Below are 20842 nucleotides of genomic sequence, written 5' to 3'. Positions count from 1 at the left end.
CAAGCCCGACCCGTCTCACCTCTCCCAACGCCGGTTCTTGGTCGCCCAAGCCCACGATGAGGATGCAGTCGGCTTGGCGGATGCAGCGCACGGTCCACGGTGTGAGGGTGCAGTCGGTTTGGTAGAGGACGATGCGGTGGATGTCCTCCTGCTGCGCCAGCCACCCCGACAGCCGGTACTCGTGGATGCTGCCCGGATGGAGGGGTCAAGCGGTGGCACGGCAGTGGTGACACAGCGGGGACGTTTCGACCGACGGGAGTTACCTGTCCAGGGCCGAGGAGCCAAGACGGGCACGGATGATGTCGCTGGTGAGGAGTAGCGTGGGACCTGGGGGAGGTGGGGACCTAGTCAACATTGCGCCGTGGGGCTGTGGTTGCCATCATGGCAGGGGCACCACCATAGCATGGTCGCCACCATGGCGTGGTCACCACCATGGTGTGGTCACCACCATGCCATGATGCTGTGGTCACCACCATAGCATGGTCACCACCATGCTGTGGTCACCACTAAGCCTTGGGGCTGTTGTCATCACCATGGCGTGGTCACCACCATGCTGTGGTCACCACTAAGCCTTGGGGCTGTTGTCACCACCATAGCATGGTCACCACCATGCTGTGGTCACCACCATGCCATGACACTGTGGTCACCACCATAGCATGGTCACCACCATGCTGTGGTCACCACTAAGCCCTGGGGCTGTTGTCACCACCATGGCGTGGTCACCACCATGGTGTGGTCATCACCATGGCAGAGTCACCACCATGCTGTGGCCACCACCATGCCATGACACTGTGGTCACCACCATAGCATGGTCACCACCATGGTGTGGTCACCACCATTTTGTGGTCACCACCAAGCCCTGGGGCTGTTGTCACCACCATAGCATGGTCACCACCATGGTGTGGTCATCACCATGGCAGAGTCACCACCATGCTATGGCCACCACCATGCCATGACACTGTGGTCACCGCCATAGCATGGTCACCACCATGGTGTGGTCACCACCAAGCCCTGGGGCTGTTGTCACCACCATGGCGTGGTCACCACCATGCTGTGGTCACTGCCACACTGTGGTAACCATCATGCCATGGGGCTATGGTCACCATGCCATGGTTGCCACCATGCCATGACACTGTGGTCACCACCATGGCGTGGTCACCACCATGCTGTGGGCTCCAGTCATCACCCCATCATGGTTGCCACCATGCCATGACACCATGGTCACCACCATAGCATGGTCACCACCATGCTGTGGTCACCACCAAGCCCTAGGGCTGTTGTCACCACCATGGCATGGTCACCACTATGCTGTGGTCACCACCATGCTGTGGTCACCACCATGCCACAGGGCTGTGGTCACCATGCCATGACACTGTGGTCAACACCATACTGTGGTCACCATCATGCCACAAGGCTGTGGTCACCACCATAGCATGGTCACCACCATGCTGTGGTCACCACCAAGCCCTAGGGCTGTTGTCACCACCATGGCGTGGTCACCACCATGTTGTGGTCACCACCAAGTCCTGGGGCTGTTGCCACCACCATGGCATGGTCACCACCATGCTGTGGCCACCACCGTGCTGCAGTCACCATCATGCCACGGCGCTATGGTCACCATGCTACAGTTGCCACTGCGGTGCTGTCACTCACCGATGGCATTGAGCGCGTGCTTGAGCTCCAGCGTGAAGGCGGCCGTGGGGACGTCGTCGCACACCGGCAGCACCGCCACCGTGGACAGGTTGCTGGTGGGGTTGGTGGGCTCCGAGCTGGAGGCCATACCCAAACCAGAGCCTGCGGGGACAGAGACCACGGCATGGTGGCCACCTCCCATGTGCCACCACCCCCGGTGAGGCCACCCCATTGTCCCCAACCCCTTTGGGACCTACTTGCGAAGGGGCCACGGAGCTGCTGAAGGTTTCCCAAGATCTTCTGGCTCAGGAGGTGGATGAGGCGGGTGACAACCTGCAGGGACGAGGACAGAGGTGGCCACCAGACCTGGGAGGGCTTCCCAAGCTGGAGACTCAGCAATACACCCAACAGGTGTCCCACACGTCTTTCTGGGTGCCACCACCCACCCTTGGGGACCTCAGAGAGGGACAACCCTTGAGTGTATCAGCCCTTCTCCTCCAACAGCTCGAATTATGTCTTTAATTCCTTCATTTAAGCCGGTTTTAACGAGTGTCACCAGCGGGAGGGGACACGGGGACACCAGGATGGTGGTACCTGGGGGTATCTGCGCTTGATGTTGTTCAAGGTGCCCTCGGGCAACTTGGCCAACTCGGTGTCCCGAACCGCGTGGACTGTGGTGGCCCGGGGCTGCCGAGTCAACGCCTCCACCTGGACAAAGAGACGTGTGGGCAGGACAGACGGACACGACGCGTGTGGCGCCCGCCCCGGCGCGCCGCCGCGGCTCTCACCACGCCGATGAGGTCCCCGCGGCCGTACTCCCCGATCAGCTCCTTCTTGCCGCTGCCCTTCTGGATGACGGAGCGGAGGCGCCCGTTGAGCGCGATGTAGGTACAGTCGGACTTGTCACCCTGCCTGGGGGACAGGGGACAGCGCTGGTGGCACCTCAACGACCCCACATTGAGGTGGGTGTCGCCAAGCGGAGGTGGGAACCCACGCGTCGGTACCTGTAGAGTGCCCGCCCGGCTTCCACCGCCATCCAGTCAATGGCGAAGTCCATTTGGCGCACGAACGGCGACATGCGGGCGGCCACGGTGTGGGCGACACTCAGCACCACGCTGGGCTGCTCCCGCATGATCCTGCGGGCCAACAGTTCAAGAAACAAGTCTCTCTTTTAGTGAATTTACCCTTCAGCTAAAACCTTCTTATTATTATAGCCGAAATTCAGAGAGGACCCTGCGAGTCGTCCCTGCAAACCGAGCCCTAGAGACAGACTGAATCCAGTTCCACTTGGTTGCAGAGTCCACTCCAGGACTTCGGGTGCCTGCCCTGCAGCTGCCAGGACTTTCAATATCAGTTTTGTATATTTTGTGTTATTTTCTCTATTTTTATCAGCAGCATTAGTAAAACATCGTTAATTTTCCCAACTTTCTTCTCTCTTTCCTTCTTTCCAAGTCTCCAACACGACCAGTGGCCGTCGCTGGATCAATAACCTGTGCATGGGTGATATCTCACTCTTTCTTATATTATAGTTTTCCTTCTCTCTCGTTTTCCTTTCTCTTGAACACAAATATTAATATCACTGTAAATTCTGCTGCTAAAATCAAACTCTACATTATAGTTACTAATTGCTGCCAATCCACCATTTTTAGACCTTTTGCTGTCGATGTATTGATAAGTTTTGTGATATTATACTTTTGGCGAGTCGCTAATTGCCGTAATTTGTACCCCACCGCGTGTTTTTAGTCAATTAATCATTGAATTGGAGCCCTGGAGTGATTATCATTCATTTCACGCAGGTGAACTCACACCTGATCTCATCTGTGTGAACTCATCCTCATCCCATCTATTGGGATGGGATGGGGGGGACACGGCGGAACCCCCTTGGGGCATCGACCCTTCGCCCCGAAAGCTCCGCCGCTGCGACTCACTCATAGAAATCCGACTTGGAGATCTTGAGGAAGGTGCAGTCGCGGTTGGCTTTGATGGTGAAGATGAGGGGCTCTCCGGTGAGCACGGCGAGCTGTCCCACCATCTCGCCGGGTTGCGTGAGGAACAGGCAGACGTCCTCGGCTTTGTCGATCATGCGTTGGTAGACGTGGAGGCAGCCCCAGAGCACAAAGTGGAGGCTCACGTCCTGCCGAAACGGCACGTCGTCACCCTTGGGTGACGCCGGTACCGCTTCTGGTCTTCTTCACACCCTTCAGATGGTTCTGGGGATTGTTGTTGCCCCCCCCGTCACCCGTAGGGTAGGAGAAGGAAGAGTTGCACCCCATGGAAATGTGGGGAAGGGGGAGTGAGGTGGCACACCGGGTCCCCAAGCCCTCAACCCACCTGGTCCCCTTGACGGGCGATGACGGTCCCGGCTTTGGCGTGATGGAGCAAGACACGGTTGTTGAGGAGAGATGGGTCCTAGAGGGAAGAACGGCATCACGTGAGGGGATGGGGACCACCAGGAGGAGATGGGGACCACCACGAGGTAATGGGGATCACCATGAAGCAACGGGGATCACCATGAGGTAATGGGAATCACCATGAAGCAACGGGGATCACCATGAGGTAATGGGGACCCCCATGAGGCAATGGGGACCACCACGAAGCAATGGGGACCACCACGAGGCAATGGGGACCACCACGAGGCAATAGGGACCACCACGAGGCAATGAGGACCACCACGAGGCAATGAGGACCACCACGAAGCAATGGGGACCACCATGAGGCAATGGGGACCACCACGATGCAATGGGGACCACCACGAGGTAATGGGAACCACCACAAAGCAATGGGGATCTCCACAAAGCAAGGGGGACCACCATGAGGCAATGGGGACCACCACGAGGTAATGGGGACCACCACGAGGTAATGGGAACCACCATGAAGCAATGGAAACCCCCATGAAGCAATGGGGACCACCATGAGGCAATGGGGACCACCATGAAGCAATGGGGACCACTATGAGGCAATGGGGACCACAACAAGACATTGGGGACCACCATGAGGTGACGAGGACCACCATGAGGCAATGGGAACCACCACAAAGCAATGGGGACCACTACGAGGCAATGGGGATCACCACGAAGCAATGGGGACCACCACGAGGCAATGAGGACCACCATGAAGCAATGGAGACCACCACGAGGCACCAGGAACCACCACGAAGCAATGGGGATCTCCACAAAGCAAGGAGGACCGCCATGAGGCAATGGGGACCACCATGAGATGCTGGGGACCACCACGATGCAATGGGGACCACCACGAGGTAATGGGAACCACCACAAAGTAATGGGGATCTCCACAAAGCAAGGGGGACCACCATGAGGCAACAGGAACCACCAAGAAGCACTGGAGACCACCATGAAGCAATGGGGACCACCATGAGGCAATGGGGACCACCACGAGGTAATGGGAACCACCATGAAGCAATGGAAACCCCCATGAAGCAATGGGGACCACCAAGAAGCACTGGAGACCACCATGAGGCAATGGAGACCACCATGAGGCAATGGAGACCACCATGAAGCAATGGGGATCACCACGAGGCAACAGGAACCACCATGAAGCAATGGGGACCACCACGAGGCAATGAAGACTACCATGAAGCAATGGGGACAACCATGAGGTAATGGGAACCAACACGAAGCAATGGGGACCCACCACAAGACATTGGGGACCACCACAAGGTGATGAGGACCACCATGACGTACTGGGGACCACCACGAGGCAATGGGACCACCACAAAGCACGAGGGACCACCACGAGACATTGGGGGCTACCACGAGTCATTGGGGGCCACCACGAATCAATGGGGACACAGGGAACCCACCACCACTCGAGAACCGCCGCGAAGTCGCGCCACCTTCGCGCCGCCCCCGTCCCCGGCCTCACCTCCACCTTCATCAGCTTCACCAGCTCCCGCTTGGCCGCCTCGAAGATGGCGCCGGGCTGGCGGCCCTGGAACGGCCCGAAGGGACAGTCCCCGCCGGCCAGCTCGTCCTCGCTCGAATGGTGGACGCCCGACGGCGGCTCCTCCGCCGGCCCCGACCTGCGCTCCTTGGGCTCCTTGGGCTCGTGGGACACCGACTGGGGACAAGGGACACGTGGCCATGGCCGCCGGCCACACTGGGGACGGTTTGGGGTGGCAGAAGTGGACCAGGTCTCATCCAGGCCAAGGGGACGTGGCGGCCATGTTGGACCAGACCTCACCGCCATGGGGTTTGGGGGGCAGTGGTGACCCCAACACAATGGGGAGGGTTTTGGGAGTCAGTGGTGACCCCAACACAGTGGGGAGGGTTTTAGGGGGTCAGTGGTGACCCCAACACAATGAGGAGGGTTTAGGGGGTCAGTGGTGACCCCAACACAATGGGGAGGGTTTGGGGGTCAGTGGTGACCCCAACACAATGGGGAGGGTTTTGGGGGGTCAGTGGTGACCCCAACACAATGAGGAGGGTTTGGGGGTCAGTGGTGACCCCAACACAATGGGGAGGGTTTTGGGAGTCAGTGGTGACCCCAACACAATGAGGAGGGTTTTGGGGGGCAGTGGTGACCCCAACACAGTGGGGAGGGTTTTGGGGGGTCAGTGGTGACCCCAACACAATGAGGAGGGTTTGGGGGGTCAGTGGTGACCCCAACACAATGAGGAGGGTTTGGGGGGCAGTGGTGACCCCAACACAATGATGAGGGTTTTGGGGGGTCAATGGTGACCCCAACACAATGAGGAGGGTTTAGGGGGGTCAGTGGTGACCCCAACACAATGGGGAGGGTTTGGGGGGGGTCAGTGGTGACCCCAACACAATGATAAGGGTTTGGGGGGCAGTGGTGACCCCAACACAATGAGGAGGGTTTGGGGGGGTCAGTGGTGACCCCAACACAATGGGGAGGGTTTAGGGGGGTCAGTGGTGACCCCAACACAATGATAAGGGTTTGGGGGGCAGTGGTGACCCCAACACAATGAGGAGGGTTTGGGGGGGTCAGTGGTGACCCCAACACAATGGGGAGGGTTTAGGGGGGTCAGTGGTGACCCCAACACAATGGGGAGGGTTTTGGGAGTCAGTGGTGACCCCAACACAATGAGGAGGGTTTTGGGGGGCAGTGGTGACCCCAACACAGTGGGGAGGGTTTTGGGGGGTCAGTGGTGACCCCAACACAATGAGGAGGGTTTGGGGGGTCAGTGGTGACCCCAACACAATGAGGAGGGTTTGGGGGGCAGTGGTGACCCCAACACAATGATGAGGGTTTTGGGGGGTCAATGGTGACCCCAACACAATGAGGAGGGTTTAGGGGGGTCAGTGGTGACCCCAACACAATGGGGAGGGTTTGGGGGGGGTCAGTGGTGACCCCAACACAATGATAAGGGTTTGGGGGGCAGTGGTGACCCCAACACAATGAGGAGGGTTTTGGGGGGTCAGTGGTGACCCCAACACAATGGGGAGGGTTTAGGGGGGTCAGTGGTGACCCCAACACAATGATAAAGGTTTGGGGGGCAGTGGTGACCACAACACAATGAGGAGGGTTTGGGGGGGTCAGTGGTGACCCCAACACAATGGGGAGGGTTTAGGGGGGTCAGTGGTGACCCCAAAACCCACTGTGGAGGGTTTGGGGTTGCAGAAGTGGACCAGGTCTCATCCAGGCCAAGGGGACGTGGCGGCCATGTTGGACCAGACCTCACCGCCATGGGGTTTGGGGGGCAGTGGTGACCCCAACACAATGGGGAGGGTTTTGGGAGTCAGTGGTGACCCCAACACAATGAGGAGGGTTTTGGGGGGCAGTGGTGACCCCAACACAGTGGGGAGGGTTTTGGGGGGTCAGTGGTGACCCCAACACAATGAGGAGGGTTTGGGGGGTCAGTGGTGACCTCAACACAATGGGGAAGGTTTGGGGGGCAGTGGTGACCCCAACACAATGATGAGGGTTTTGGGGGGTCAATGGTGACCCCAACACAATGAGGAGGGTTTAGGGGGGTCAGTGGTGACCCCAACACAATGGGGAGGGTTTGGGGGGGGTCAGTGGTGACCCCAACACAATGATAAGGGTTTGGGGGGCAGTGGTGACCCCAACACAATGAGGAGGGTTTGGGGGGGTCAGTGGTGACCCCAACACAATGGGGAGGGTTTAGGGGGGTCAGTGGTGACCCCAAAACCCACTGTGGAGGGTTTGGGGTTGCAGAAGTGGACCAGGTCTCATCCAGGCCAAGGGGACGTGGCGGCCATGTTGGACCAGACCTCACCGCCATGGGGTTTGGGGGGCAGTGGTGACTCCAACACAATGAGGAGGGATTTGGGGGGGGTCAGTGGTGACCCCAACACAATGGGGAGGGTTTGGGGCGCAGCGGGGCCGGCGCGGGGCTCACCCGCGCGAAGGCGGCCATGGCGGCGGCGCCGTCCTCCTGCAGCGACACGGAGATGCGCCCGCGCTCGTACGCCATGTCGAAGTCGGAGCGGGGGCCCCTCTGGATGCCTGGGGGGGGGAAAGGAGGAGATGGGGGGTCATTGGGGGATACAAGAGTCTGGGGGTGCATGAGTTTGGAGGGGGACGTAAGTTTGGGGGGAAATGAGTCTGGGGGGGACATGAGTTGGGGGGACATGAGTCTGGGGGGACAGGAGTTTGGGGGGGACATGAATCTGGGGGTACATGAGTTTGGGGGGACATGAGTTTTGGGGGGGGGGGACAGAAGACTTGGGGGGACGTGAGTCTGGGGGAGGGGAACATAAGTCTGGGGGGACATGAGTCTTGGGGGTGACATGAGTTTGGGGGGGACATGAGTTTGGGGGGGACATGAGTTTGGGGGGGACATGAGTCTGGGAGGGGGACATGAATTTGGGGGGGGACATGAATTTGGGGGGAACATGAGTCTGGGGGATGGGAACATGAGTCTGGGGGGGACATGAGTTTGGGGGGGACATGAGTTTGGGGGGGGACATGAGTCTGGGAGGGGGACATGTGTCTGGGGGGACATGAGTCTGGGGGGGACATGAGTTTGGTGGGGACATGAATTTTAGGGGAGGGGACATGAGTCTGGGGGGAACATGAGTTTGGGGGGACATGAGTTTGGGGGGACCCAAGAGTCTGGGGGGACCCAAGTCTGGGGGGGACATGAGTCTGGGGGGGACATAAGTCTGGGGGGGACATGAGTTTGGGAGGACATGAGTTTGGGGGGACATGAGTTTGGGGGGACTCAAGAGTCTGGGGGGACCCAGTCTGGGGGGGACATGAGTCTGGGGGGCATATGAGTCTGGGGGGGACATAAGTCTGGGGGGGACATGAGTTTGGGGGGTACATGAATTTGGGGGGTACATGAATCTGGGGGGGGACATAAGTTTGGGGGGACATGAGTCTGGGGGGGACATGAGTCTAGGGGGACATAAGTCTTGGGGGGTACATGAGTATGGGGGTACATGAGTCTGGGGGGACATGAATTTGGGGGAGACATGAGTCTGGGGGGGACATGAGTCTGGGAGGGGGACATGAGTCTGGGGGGTCCATGAGTCTTTGGGGTTCATTTTTGGGGGGCCGCCCAACCTTGGGGGGGCCTGTAGAATCCTGGGGACACACAAACACCCCAGAGGGCTCTGCACAACCCCGGGGGGGGGTCACACAACCCCAGGACACCCCCCCCCCCCTTTATTCCCGCACCCCCCGACCCACCGGAGATGTCCACAGGCATGGAGATGCAGCGGCTCAGCGGTGGCGCCGGGGGGGGGGTCTCCAGCCCCCCGCTTTTCAGCGTGTCCCCTGTGGGATGAGACCCCCACCCTGAGCACCAGAAGGCGAGAGACACCCCCAAAATTGGGGGGGGGTCCTGGTTTGCACCTCCCCGGTTCCTACCTGGCTCCTCGGCCCCCCCGAGCCCCCGCCTGCCGTGGCGCACGGGGCTGGTGCGGGCGGCGTGGCCGGGCTGGGGGAACAACCGCAGCGGCTGCATGTCCTGAAAAGAGGGGGACACGTCAGGGGGGCTTTGGGGACATCAGGGGGGCTTTGGGGACACCAGAGTGGCTTGGGGGGACATCATTGTGGTTTTAAGGGGACATCAATGTGGCGTTGGGGGGACACCAGAGTGGAATGGGGGGACATCAGTGGGGTTTTGGGGACATCACTGTGGCTTTGGGGACACCAGAGTGGATTGGGGACACATCAGGGTGGCTTTGGGGACACCGATACGGCTTGGGGGGACATCACTGCAGCTTTGGGGACACCAGAGTGGATTGAGGGGACATCATTGTGGTTTTAAGGGGACATCATTGTGGCATTGGGGGGACACCAGAGTGGATTGGGGGGACATCATTGTGGTTTTAAGGGGACATCATTGTGGCATTGGGGGGACACCAGAGTGGATTGGGGGGACATCAGTGGGGTTTTGGGGACATCACTGTGGCTTTGGGGACACCAGAGTGGATTGGGGACACATCAGGGTGGCTTTGGGGACACCGATACGGCTTGGGGGGACATCACTGCGGCTTTGGGGACACCAGAGTGGATTGAGGGGACATCATTGTGGTTTTAAGGGGACATCATTGTGGCATTGGGGACACCAGAGTGGATTGGGGGAACATCAGTGGGGCTTTGGGGACATCACTGTGGCGTTGGGGACACCAGAGTGGATTGGGGGGACATCATTGTGGTTTTAAGGGGACATCAATGTGGCGTTGGGGGGACACCAGAGTGGAATGGGGGGACATCAGTGGGGTTTTGGGGACATCACTGTGGCTTTGGGGACACCAGAGTGGATTGGGGACACATCAGGGTGGCTTTGGGGACACCGATACGGCTTGGGGGGACATCACTGCAGCTTTGGGGACACCAGAGTGGATTGAGGGGACATCATTGTGGTTTTAAGGGGACATCATTGTGGCATTGGGGGGACACCAGAGTGGATTGGGGGGACATCAGTGGGGCTTTGGGGACATCACTGTGGCGTTGGGGACACCAGAGTGGATTGGGGGGACATCATTGTGGTTTTAAGAGGACATCATTGTGGCATTGGGGGGACACCAGAGTGGATTGGGGGGACATCAGTGGGGTTTTGGGGACATCACTGTGGCTTTGGGGACACCAGAGTGGATTGGGGACACATCAGGGTGGCTTTGGGGACACCGATACGGCTTGGGGGGACATCACTGCGGCTTTGGGGACACCAGAGTGGATTGAGGGGACATCATTGTGGTTTTAAGGGGACATCATTGTGGCATTGGGGACACCAGAGTGGATTGGGGGAACATCAGTGGGGCTTTGGGGACATCACTGTGGCGTTGGGGACACCAGAGTGGATTGGGGGGACATCATTGTGGTTTTAAGGGGACATCAATGTGGCGTTGGGGGGGACACCAGAGTGGATTGGGGGGACATCAGTGGGGTTTTGGGGACATCACTGTGGCATTGGGGACACCAGAGTGGATTGGGGACACATCAGGGTGGCTTTGGGGACACCGATATGGCTTGGGGGGACATCACTGCGGCTTTGGGGACACCAGAGTGGATTGAGGGGACATCATTGTGGTTTTAAGGGGACATCATTGTGGCATTGGGGGGACACCAGAGTGGATTGAGGGGACATCATTGTGGTTTTAAGGGGACATCAATGTGGCGTTGGGGGGACACCAGAGTGGATTGGGGGGACATCAGTGGGGTTTTGGGGACATCACTGTGGCGTTGGGGACACCAGAGTGGATTGGGGACACATCAGGGTGGCTTTGGGGACACCAATATGGCTTGGGGGGACATCACTGTGGCTTTGGGGACACCAGTGTGGCTTGGGGGGACATCAATGTGGCTTTGGGGGGACATCATTGTGGCTTGGGGGGACATCAATGTGGATTGGGGGGACATCACTGTGGCTTTGGGGACATCAATGTGGTTTGGGGGACATCACTGTGGCTTTGGGGGGACATCACTGTGGCTTTGGGGGACACCAGAGTGGATTGGGGGGACATCACTGTGGTTTTAAGGGGACATCACTGTGGCTTTGAGGACACCAGAGTGGATTGGGGGGACATCATTGTGGCTTTGGGGGGACATCACTGTGGCTTTGGGGACACCAGAGTGGATTGGGGAGACATCAATGTGGCTTTGGGGGGACATCACTGTGGCTTTGGGGACACCAGAGTGGATTGGGGAGACATCAATGTGGCTTTGGGGGGACATCACTGTGGCTTTGGGGACACCAGAGTGGATTGGGGGAACATCAATGTGGTTTTAAGGGGACACCACTGTGGCTTTGGGGACACCAGTGTGGCTTTGGGGACACCAGTGTGACTTGGAGGGACATCATTGTGGCTTTGGGGGGACATCACTGTGGCTTTGGGGGGACATCAATGTGGTTTTAAGGGGACATCACTGTGGCTTTGGGGACACCAGAGTGGATTGAGGGGACATCAATGTGGTTTTAAGGGGACATCAGTGTGGCTCTGGGGAGACATCACTGGCTTTGGTGACATCACTATGCCTTTGGGGACATCAATGTGGCTTTGGGGACACCGGTGTGGCTTGGGGGGACATCACTGTGGCTTGGGGGGACATCAATGGTGCCATTTTGAGCGCTGAGGTGATTCTGACGCCATTTTGATCCCTGTGGTGATTTTGGCGCCATTTTGATCCCTGAGGTGATTCTGGCACCATTTTGATCCCTGAGGTGATTTTGGCGCCATTTTGACCCTGAGGTGACTCTGGTGCCATTTTGACCCTGAGGTGATTTTGGCGCCATTTTGATCCCTGAGGTGATTCTGGCGCCATTTTGACCCTGAGGAGATTTTGGGGCCATTTTGATCCCTGAGGTGATTCTGGTGCCACTTTGACCCCTGAGGTGACTCTTTCAAGGTCCCTTCCACCCCCTGACATTGTGATTCTGTGTCATTGGTACCACCGAGGGTGACCCAACCCCCCCAAAATTCCCATCACAAACTCACGTGGCTGAAGAGCTCGTTGGTCAACCCCAAATAATTGTGCAACGCCAAGAAGGTGACGCGCTGCAGACGCACCATGATGATCTGAGGAGGGGGGAAAACACCGTCAGTTGTCACTTGTCACCCGTAGGGACCCCCCTGTGTCCCCAGGACCCCGATATTCACCTGCACCACCCGCACAAGGCTCTCCGGGTACTTCTCGAACACGGCGGAAAACGCCTCGACCGGCAGCCGTAGCACCGTGGAGTCCTCGGCCGCGCGGGCGCACACCGTGCGGTATGGCCGCTGGTGGCCCTGGGGACATGGAGAGGTGGCCGGTGGCCTCATGGGGATGATAAGGAAGCCGGGGTATCCCGGCCAAGGGTTGGGGACGGTGGCACTTTGGGGAGGCGGTTGGTGGCACCAGGGGTTTGGTGGGGTGGGGTTAGGGAGAGTCATGGTGGGGCTTGGGGACAGTCATAGATGGGCTTGGGGACAGTTGTGGTTGGGTTGGGGACAGTTGTGGTTGGGTATAGGGACAGCCGTGGTTGGGTTGGAGGAGGCTGGGGACAGTCATAGTGGGACGTGGGGACAGTTGTGGTTGGGTTGGGGACAGTCACAGATGGGCTTGGGGACAGTCATGGTTGGGTTGGGGACAGCCATGGTTGGGTTGGGGACAGTCACAGATGGGCTTGGGGACAGTTGTGGTTGGGTTGGGGACAGTCACAGATGGGCTTGGGGACAGTCATGGTTGGGTTGGGGACAGTCACAGATGGGCTTGGGGACAGTTGTGGTTGGGTTGGGGACAGTCACAGATGGGCTTGGGGACAGTCATGGTTGGGTTGGGGACAGTCACAGATGGGCTTGGGGACAGTTGTGGTTGGGTTGGGGACAGTCACAGATGGGCTTGGGGACAGTCATGGTTGGGTTGGGGACAGCCATGGTTGGGTTGGGGACAGTCACAGATGGGCTTGGGGACAGCTGTGGTTGGGTTGGGGATAGCCATGGTTGGGTTGGGGACAGCCATGGTTGGGTTGGGGACAGTCACAGATGGGCTTGGGGACAGCTGTGGTTGGGTTGGAGGAGGTTGGGGACAGTCATGGTTGGGTCTGAGGACAGTCATGGTGGGGCTTGGGGACAGTCATGGTTGAGTTTGGGGACAAGTGGTGGGGCTTGGGGACAGTCATGGTTGGGTTGGAGAGGTTTGGAGACAGTCATGGTGGGACTTGGGGACAGTCACAGATGGGCTTGGGGACAGCTGTGGTTGGGTTGGGGACAGCCATGGTTGGGTTGGGGACAGCCACAGATGGGCTTAGGGACAGCCATGGTTGGGTTGGAGGAGTTTGGGGACAGTCATGGTGGGGCTTGGGGACAGTCATGGTTGGGTTTGGGGACAAGTGGTGGGGCTTGGGGACAGTCACAGATGGGCTTGGGGACAGTTGTTGTTGGATTGGAGGAGTTTGGGGACAGTCATGGTGGGACTTGAGGACAGTCATGGTGGGACTTGGGGACAGTTGTGATTGGGTTGGGGACAGTCACAGATGGGCTTGGGGACAGTTGTGGTTGGGTTGGGGACAGTCACAGATGGGCTTGGGGACAGTCGTGGTTCAGTTGGGGACAGTCACGGTTGGGCTGGAGGAATTTGGAGACAGTCATGATTGGGTTGGGCACAGTCACAGATGGGCTTGGGGACAGTCACATGGTTGGGTTGGGGACAGTCATGGTGGGACTTGGGGACAGCCATGGTTGGGCTGGGGACAGTCATGGTTGGGTTGGGGACAGTCACAGATGGGCTTGGAGACAGTCATGGTTGGGTTGGAGGAGTCTGGGGACAGCCCTAAATGTCCCAGAGGTGTTGGGGACAGTCCCAGATGTCCCAGGAGGAGTTGGGGACAGTCCCAGATGTCCCAGGTGGGGTTGGGGACAATCTCAGGTGTCCCAGGTGGGGTTGAGGACAGTCCCAGGAGGGGTTGGGGACAATCTCAGGTGTCCCAGGAGGGGTTGGGGACAGTCCCAGGAGGGGTTGGGGACAATCTCAGGTGTCCCAGGAGGGGTTGGGGACAGTCCCAGGTGCCCAGGAGCTTGGGGACAGTCCCAGGGGGGGTTTGGGGACAGTCCCAGGGGGGGTTTGGAGACAGTCCCAGGGGGGTTTGGGGACAGTCCCAGGGGGGTTTGGGGACACATATGTACCGTGATAACATCAAGGATGCTGAGCAGGCTGTGCACGCTGTCCCCGGGGAACACCTCCTTCATCACCGTCTCCTGCCCGTCCTGTGACAACAAACCCGCTGTCCCCAACGCCGCCGTGTCCCCAACCCCACCGGGGTGTCCCCAAAGCCCCTTGGGGTGTCCCCGAGCCCTGTGTCCCCCGTGTCCCCCGTGTTCCCGCACCGGCTCGGTGAGGAACAGCTCCAACTTGCCGTCCTGCAGGACGTAGATGCTGGTGTCGGGCTGGCCGGGCCGGAACACGTAGTCACCTTGGTGGCACTGCAGGGACACCATGTGACGGCACAGCTCCAGGAACAGCGGCTTCTCAAAGTGACCCAGCACCCTGGGGACAGGGGACAATGCAGGTGACACAGGGGACAGGGATAGTGGCTTCTCTAGGTGACACAGAATCTGGGGGACAAGTGACAAGGGACAGCAGGTGACACAGGGAACAGGGACAGCGGCTTCTCAAAGTGACCCAGCACCCTGGGGACAGGGGACAATGCAGGTGACACAGGGGACAGGGACACCAGGTGACACAGGGGACAGGGACACCAGGTGACACAGGGGACAGGGACAGTGGGTTCTCAAAGTGACCCAGAACCCGGGGGACAAAGACAAGGGACAGCAGGTGACACAGGGGACAGGGATAGTGGCTTCTCTAAGTGACACAGAATCTGGGGGACAAGTGACAAGGGACAGCAGGTGACATGGGGGACAAGGGACAGCAGGTGACACAGGGGACACGGACAGCGGCTTCTCTAAGTGACCCAGCACCTTGGGGACAAGGGACAGCAGGTGACACAGGGGACAGGGACAGCGGCTTCTCCAAGTGCCCCAGAACCCTGGGGACAGGGACAAGGGACAGCAGGTGACACAGGGGACACGGACAACGGCTTCTCTAAGTGACCCAGAACCCTGGGGACAAGGGACAAGGGGCAGCAGGTGACACAAGGGACAGGGACAGTGGCTTCTCAATGTGACACAGCACCCTGGGGACAAGGGACAAGGGGCAGCAGGTGACACAAGGGACAAGGGACAGCAGGTGACATGGGGGACAGGGACAGCGGCTTCTCTAAGTGACCCAGAACCCTGGGACAAGGACAAGGGACAATGCAGGTGACACAGGGGACAAGGGACAGCAGGTGACACAGGGGACAAGAGACTCCAGTCCCAGCTTCCTGGCCTTGGGGCCCGATCCTGACCCCTTCAATGGATCTGGACCCCCCTGGGCCTGATCCTGACCCTCTGGGCCCAATCCTGACTCTGGGGCCCGATCCTGACCTTGGGGCCCGATCCTGACCCCTTCAATGGATCTGGACCCCCCTACTCCCAGGGCCCAATCCTGACCCCACTGGGGCCCAATCCTGACCCCCTTGGGGCCCGATCCTGCGTCCTCACCTCACATTCTTGAGCATGTAGAGCACCTCGGAGGGCAGGTGAGAATTGGCCACGTCGAACTCGGTCAGATCGGCCTCCAGCACCGATGGCGGCGGCTCCTTCATCTGCAGCGTCGGCACCTCCTTGGGGATGCGCAGGATCCTTTGGGGACACGCGGGTGACGCCGCGGTGACACGGGTGTCCCCCCCATGTGTCACCTCCCAGCGCCACGTCCCCGTTTTCCTCACTTTTTGGCGATGTTGAGCATCTTGAGCTTCTTCTTCATGCGCGGGCGCGCGGTGCTGGACACGGTGGTGTCCACCAGCGAGGACGTCGACTGGGACACCTGGGGACATCGAGAGCGGGGTTGGCACCCGATGGTGACACCGTGGAGGCACCGGTGCCCCCCACAAAGGTGACACAAGGGACAAGGGACAGCAGGTAATGCAAGGGATAGGGACAGTGGGTTCTCTAAGTGACCTAGAACCCTGGAGACAAGGGACAAGGGACAGGAGGTGACATGGGGGACAAGGGACAGCAGGTGACACAAGGGACAGGGACAACAGCTTCTCAAAGTGACCCAGAACCCTGGGGACGAGGGACAAGTGACAAGGGACAGCAGGTGACACAAGGGACAAGGGACAGTGGCTTCTCAAATGACCCAGAACACTGGGGATGAGGGACAAGTGACAAGGGACAGAGATGACACAGGGGACAGGGACAGCGGCTTCTCTAAGTGACCCAGGACTTGGGGGACAAGGGACAGCAGGTGACACAGGGGACAGGGACAGCAGGTGACATGGGGGACAATGGACAGCAGGTGACACAAGGGACAGGGACAGTGGCTTCTCAAAGTGACCTGGAACCCCGAGGACAAGGGACAAGGGACAGCAGGTGACATGGGGGACAATGGACAGCAGGTAACCCAGGGGACAAGGGACAATGCAGGTGACACAGGGGACAGGGACAGTGGCTTCTCTAAGTGACCCAGAACCCTGGGGACAAGGGACAGCAGGTGACACAGGGAACAAGGGACAGCAGGTGACATAGAGGACAATGGACAGCAGGTGACACAAGGGACAAGGGATAGCAGGTGACATGGGGGACAAGGGACAGCAGGTGACACAGGGGACAGGGACAACAGCTTCTCAAAGTGACCCAGAACCCTGGGGACAAGGGACAGCAGGTGACACAGGGGACACGGACAGCGGCTTCTCAATGTGACCCAGAACCCTGGGGACAAGGGACAAAGGACAGCAGGTGACACAGGGGACAGGGACAGCGGCTTCTCTAAGTGACCCAGAACCCTGGGGACAAGGGACAGCAGGTGACACAGGGGACAGGGACAACAGCTTCTCAAAGTGACCCAGAACCCTGGGGACAAGGGACAAGGGACAGCAGGTGACACAGGGGACAGGGACAGCGGCTTCTCAATGTGACCCAGAACCCTGGGGACAGGGGACAAGGGACAGCAGGTGACATGGGGGACAAGGGACAGCAGGTGACACCCCCAAACCGCGTCACCCCCCATTGTCACCTTGCGCATGATCTTGCGGCCGTAGAAAAGCATCTTGTCCCTTTTTCGGAAGCGATATTTGGGTGTCCCCTGCGCCGGGATTTCTGGGGTGGGAGGGGACATATGGGGACAGGTTGGTGACATCCCTGTCACCCCCACCATGTCCCCAAGGTGCTGTCACTCACTCTTAAGGCGCAGCCGGCGAACCACGATGACGATGGCGGCGGCGACGGTGACAATGACGAAGCCGAGGATGAGCACGGTCCCCAGCACCTGCGGAGGGACGGGGGTGTCCCCGGTGTCCCCAAAGGGTTGGGGACAAGGGCGGGGGTGCCCGATGGCACTGCCACCTCGGTGACATGGAGGGATGGGAGCAGGACGGTGTCCCCAGGGACATGGGGACATGTTTGTGTCACGTCAGGTTGCTCAACAGCATCAGGGACGCGTTGGTGTCCCCTGGGGATGCTCAATAGTGTTGGGGACCGGGACATTGTCACCCGGGGACATGGGGACACGTTCATGTCCCCAGAGACACGGGGACGAGTTTGTGTCACCCTCGGGGTGCTCAACAGCATCGGGGACCAGGACATTGTCACCCGGGGACATGGGGACACGTTCATGTCCCCAGAGACACAGGGACGAGTTTGTGTCACCCTCAGGGTGCTCAACAGCATTAGGGACAAGGATTTGTCACCCGGGGACAGGGGGACAAGTTTGTGTCCCCAAAGTCATAGGGATGAGTTTGTGTCACCTCAGGTTGCTCAACAGCATCGGGGACAAGGATGTTGTCACTTGGGGACATGGGGACAAGTTGGTGTCACCTCATGTTGCTCAACAGCATCGGGGACAAGGATGTTGTCACTTGGGGACGTGGGGACAAGTGTGTGTCCCCTGGGGGTCTCTGCAGCCCTGGGGATGGGGACAGTGTCCCCTGGGGACATGGGGACAAGTTTGTGTCCCCAAAGTCACAGGGATGAGTTTGTGTCACCCTCAGGGTGCTCAACAGCATTGGGGACAAGGATGTTGTCACCTGGGGACATGGGGACAAGTTTGTGTCACCTCAAAGTGCTCAACAGCATTGGGGACCAGGACATTGTCACCTGGGGGTCCCCGCAGCCCTGGGGATGGGGACAGTGTCCATGGGGACATGGGGACAAGTTTGTGTCACCTCTGGGTGCTCAACAGCATTGGGGACCAGGACATTGTCCCCTGGGGGTCCCGCAGCCCTGGGGATGGGGACAGTGTCCATGGGGACAAGTTTGTGTCACCTCTGGGTGCTCAACAGCATTGGGGACCAGGACATTGTCCCCTGGGGACATGGGGACAAGTTTGTGTCACCTTTGGGTGCTCAACAGCATTGGGGACCAGGACATTGTCACCTGGGGGTCCCGCAGCCCTGGGGATGGGGACAGTGTCCATGGGGACAAGTTTGTGTCACCTCTGGGTGCTCAACAGCATCGGGGACCAGGACATTGTCCCCTGGGGACATGGGGACAAGTTTGTGTCACCTCTGGGTGCTCAACAGCATTGGGGACCAGAACATTGTCCCCTGGGGGTCCCCGAGCCCTGGGGATGGGGACAGTGTCCATGGGGACAAGTTTATGTCACCTCAAGGTGCTCAACAGCATTGGGGACCAGGACACTGTCCCCTGGGGGTCCCCGCAGCCCTGGGGACGGGGACATTGTCCCCTGGGGACACGGGGACACGCCGGTGTCCCCTCCGCTCACCGTGCCCGTGGGCAGCAGCTCCTCAGCCGTCGGGGACACATCCTGCGGGGACAAGGGGACAACTGAGCCCCCTGCAAATCCCCCCCCCTCCCCCCCCCTCAGGGGGCTTGGGGACACCGGGGGGATGTCACCGTGTCCCCATACGGGGACATTTCCCACCTCGGCCTCCTCCTGCGGCTCCGAGTCACTCTGCCCCATGGCCGCCCATGCAAAAACCTGCAGAAACGGGCAAAAACGGGCCAAAAACCCCAAAATTTGGGACACGCCGCGGCCACCGGTGACAACAAAGTGACGTCCCCACGAGGGGGGGGTCACAGTTTGAGGGGTTCGGTGGGGAGTCCCCAGGGTGACATGAGGGGGACCTGAGTGTCACGTCCTCACCCCACCCGGGTTGGGGACTTTGGTGTCACCTCCCTGTTGTTGTCACCGTCACCGTTGTCACCGTTGTCACCGTATATGTGTGTGTCCCCCCCCCCGTCCTTCCCAAGGACACCCCCGGGGAGGTGACAGTGACACCGGAGCGGGGACGTCACCGTGAGTGACATGTGTCACCCCCCCCCACCAAATATCCACCCCCACCCACATTGTGACACCCCCATGGTGACAACCACCCCCCCAATTGTGCCCCTTAACACCCCCCCAGGCTATAATTAACCCCCCTGCGCTAATTACACCCCCCATACACTATCCCCCCCCCCCCAAATATCCCAATGTCCCCCCACTTGGGTTGTGACACCCCCATGGTGACAACCACCCCCCCAATTGTGCCCCTTAACACCCCCCCCAGGCTATAATTACCCCCCCTGCGCTAATTACACCCCCCCCCACTATTCCCCCCCACACTAATTAACTAATTAGAGATAATTAATGCTACCCCAGGGGATTATTACCCCCCCCCAAGGTGTTTACTGCCCCCCCAAGGCAAATATAACCCCCCCCCATATTATCCCCCCCTATGGATTAATACCCCCCCCCCCCCCAATATTCACCCCCCGCTAATTTGGGGGGGGGGGGCGACTAAAACTGCCCCCCCAGGAACTTATTACCCCCCCATGGATGCTATTACCCCCCCCCCCAGGTTATTATTACCCCCCCCCGGAAGTTATTACCCCCTCCTAGGATGTTATTACTCCCCCCCCGCAAATATTGCACCCCCAAAACATTAGTGCCCCCCCCCCCAGCCTCATACCCCCCCCCCCCCCCAACCCAGTATCCCCACCCCCCCCCAACTTCGCCCCCCCCAACCGGGGGGTGTTTCCCGCTCAAACTCCCCCCCAGATCGGTTCTACCCCCCCCCCCCCAAAACTGGATCCGCCCCCCCGGGGAGGGTTTGTAGCCCCCCCCCGCACTCACCGGCCGCCGGTCGCCGCCCCGCGTCCCGCTCCGGCCTGGGCGGCCCCCGCGGGGTCATGGTCCCTTTAAGGCGGCTCCGCCTCCCCGCGCGTGACGTCAGACGCAGGGAAGGCGTGGCGGTGGTGACGCCATCTTGGGAAGGTCAAGCCGCGGAGGG

The 20842-nt window shown here is 59.5% G+C and overlaps 1 protein-coding gene across 1 annotated transcript in view; it reads right to left on the bottom strand.

Moving 5' to 3' along the window:
• Positions 1-20708, bottom strand: part of PNPLA6 (patatin like domain 6, lysophospholipase) — a gene marked incomplete at its 3' end in the record, with an annotated part of 32331 nt that extends 11623 nt beyond the window's left edge. The window contains exons 1-23 of the mRNA XM_080361403.1: positions 20686-20708; positions 19492-19548; positions 19333-19374; positions 17790-17877; positions 17626-17708; positions 16337-16434; positions 16110-16250; positions 14892-15051; positions 14691-14771; positions 12687-12815; positions 12525-12605; positions 9271-9550; positions 7976-8082; positions 5515-5709; positions 3964-4041; positions 3561-3766; positions 2637-2768; positions 2421-2544; positions 2227-2340; positions 1890-1965; positions 1654-1794; positions 264-327; positions 20-188 (exon numbers count right to left, since the gene is read on the bottom strand). Of these exons, the coding sequence (XP_080217529.1) occupies positions 20-188; positions 264-327; positions 1654-1794; positions 1890-1965; positions 2227-2340; positions 2421-2544; positions 2637-2768; positions 3561-3766; positions 3964-4041; positions 5515-5709; positions 7976-8082; positions 9271-9550; positions 12525-12605; positions 12687-12815; positions 14691-14771; positions 14892-15051; positions 16110-16250; positions 16337-16434; positions 17626-17708; positions 17790-17877; positions 19333-19374; positions 19492-19530 (2628 nt within the window). The 5' untranslated portion in view covers positions 19531-19548; positions 20686-20708. The remainder of the gene's footprint in view (positions 1-19; positions 189-263; positions 328-1653; positions 1795-1889; positions 1966-2226; positions 2341-2420; positions 2545-2636; positions 2769-3560; positions 3767-3963; positions 4042-5514; positions 5710-7975; positions 8083-9270; positions 9551-12524; positions 12606-12686; positions 12816-14690; positions 14772-14891; positions 15052-16109; positions 16251-16336; positions 16435-17625; positions 17709-17789; positions 17878-19332; positions 19375-19491; positions 19549-20685) is intronic.
• Between the last annotated feature and the right edge of the window lie 134 nt (positions 20709-20842).

Source organism: Nesoenas mayeri, assembly GCF_963082525.1.
Source record: "Nesoenas mayeri genome assembly, chromosome: 31".
In the NCBI taxonomy this organism is placed as follows: Eukaryota; Metazoa; Chordata; class Aves; order Columbiformes; family Columbidae; genus Nesoenas; species Nesoenas mayeri.
This window is presented reverse-complemented; position numbering and strand designations above follow the sequence as displayed.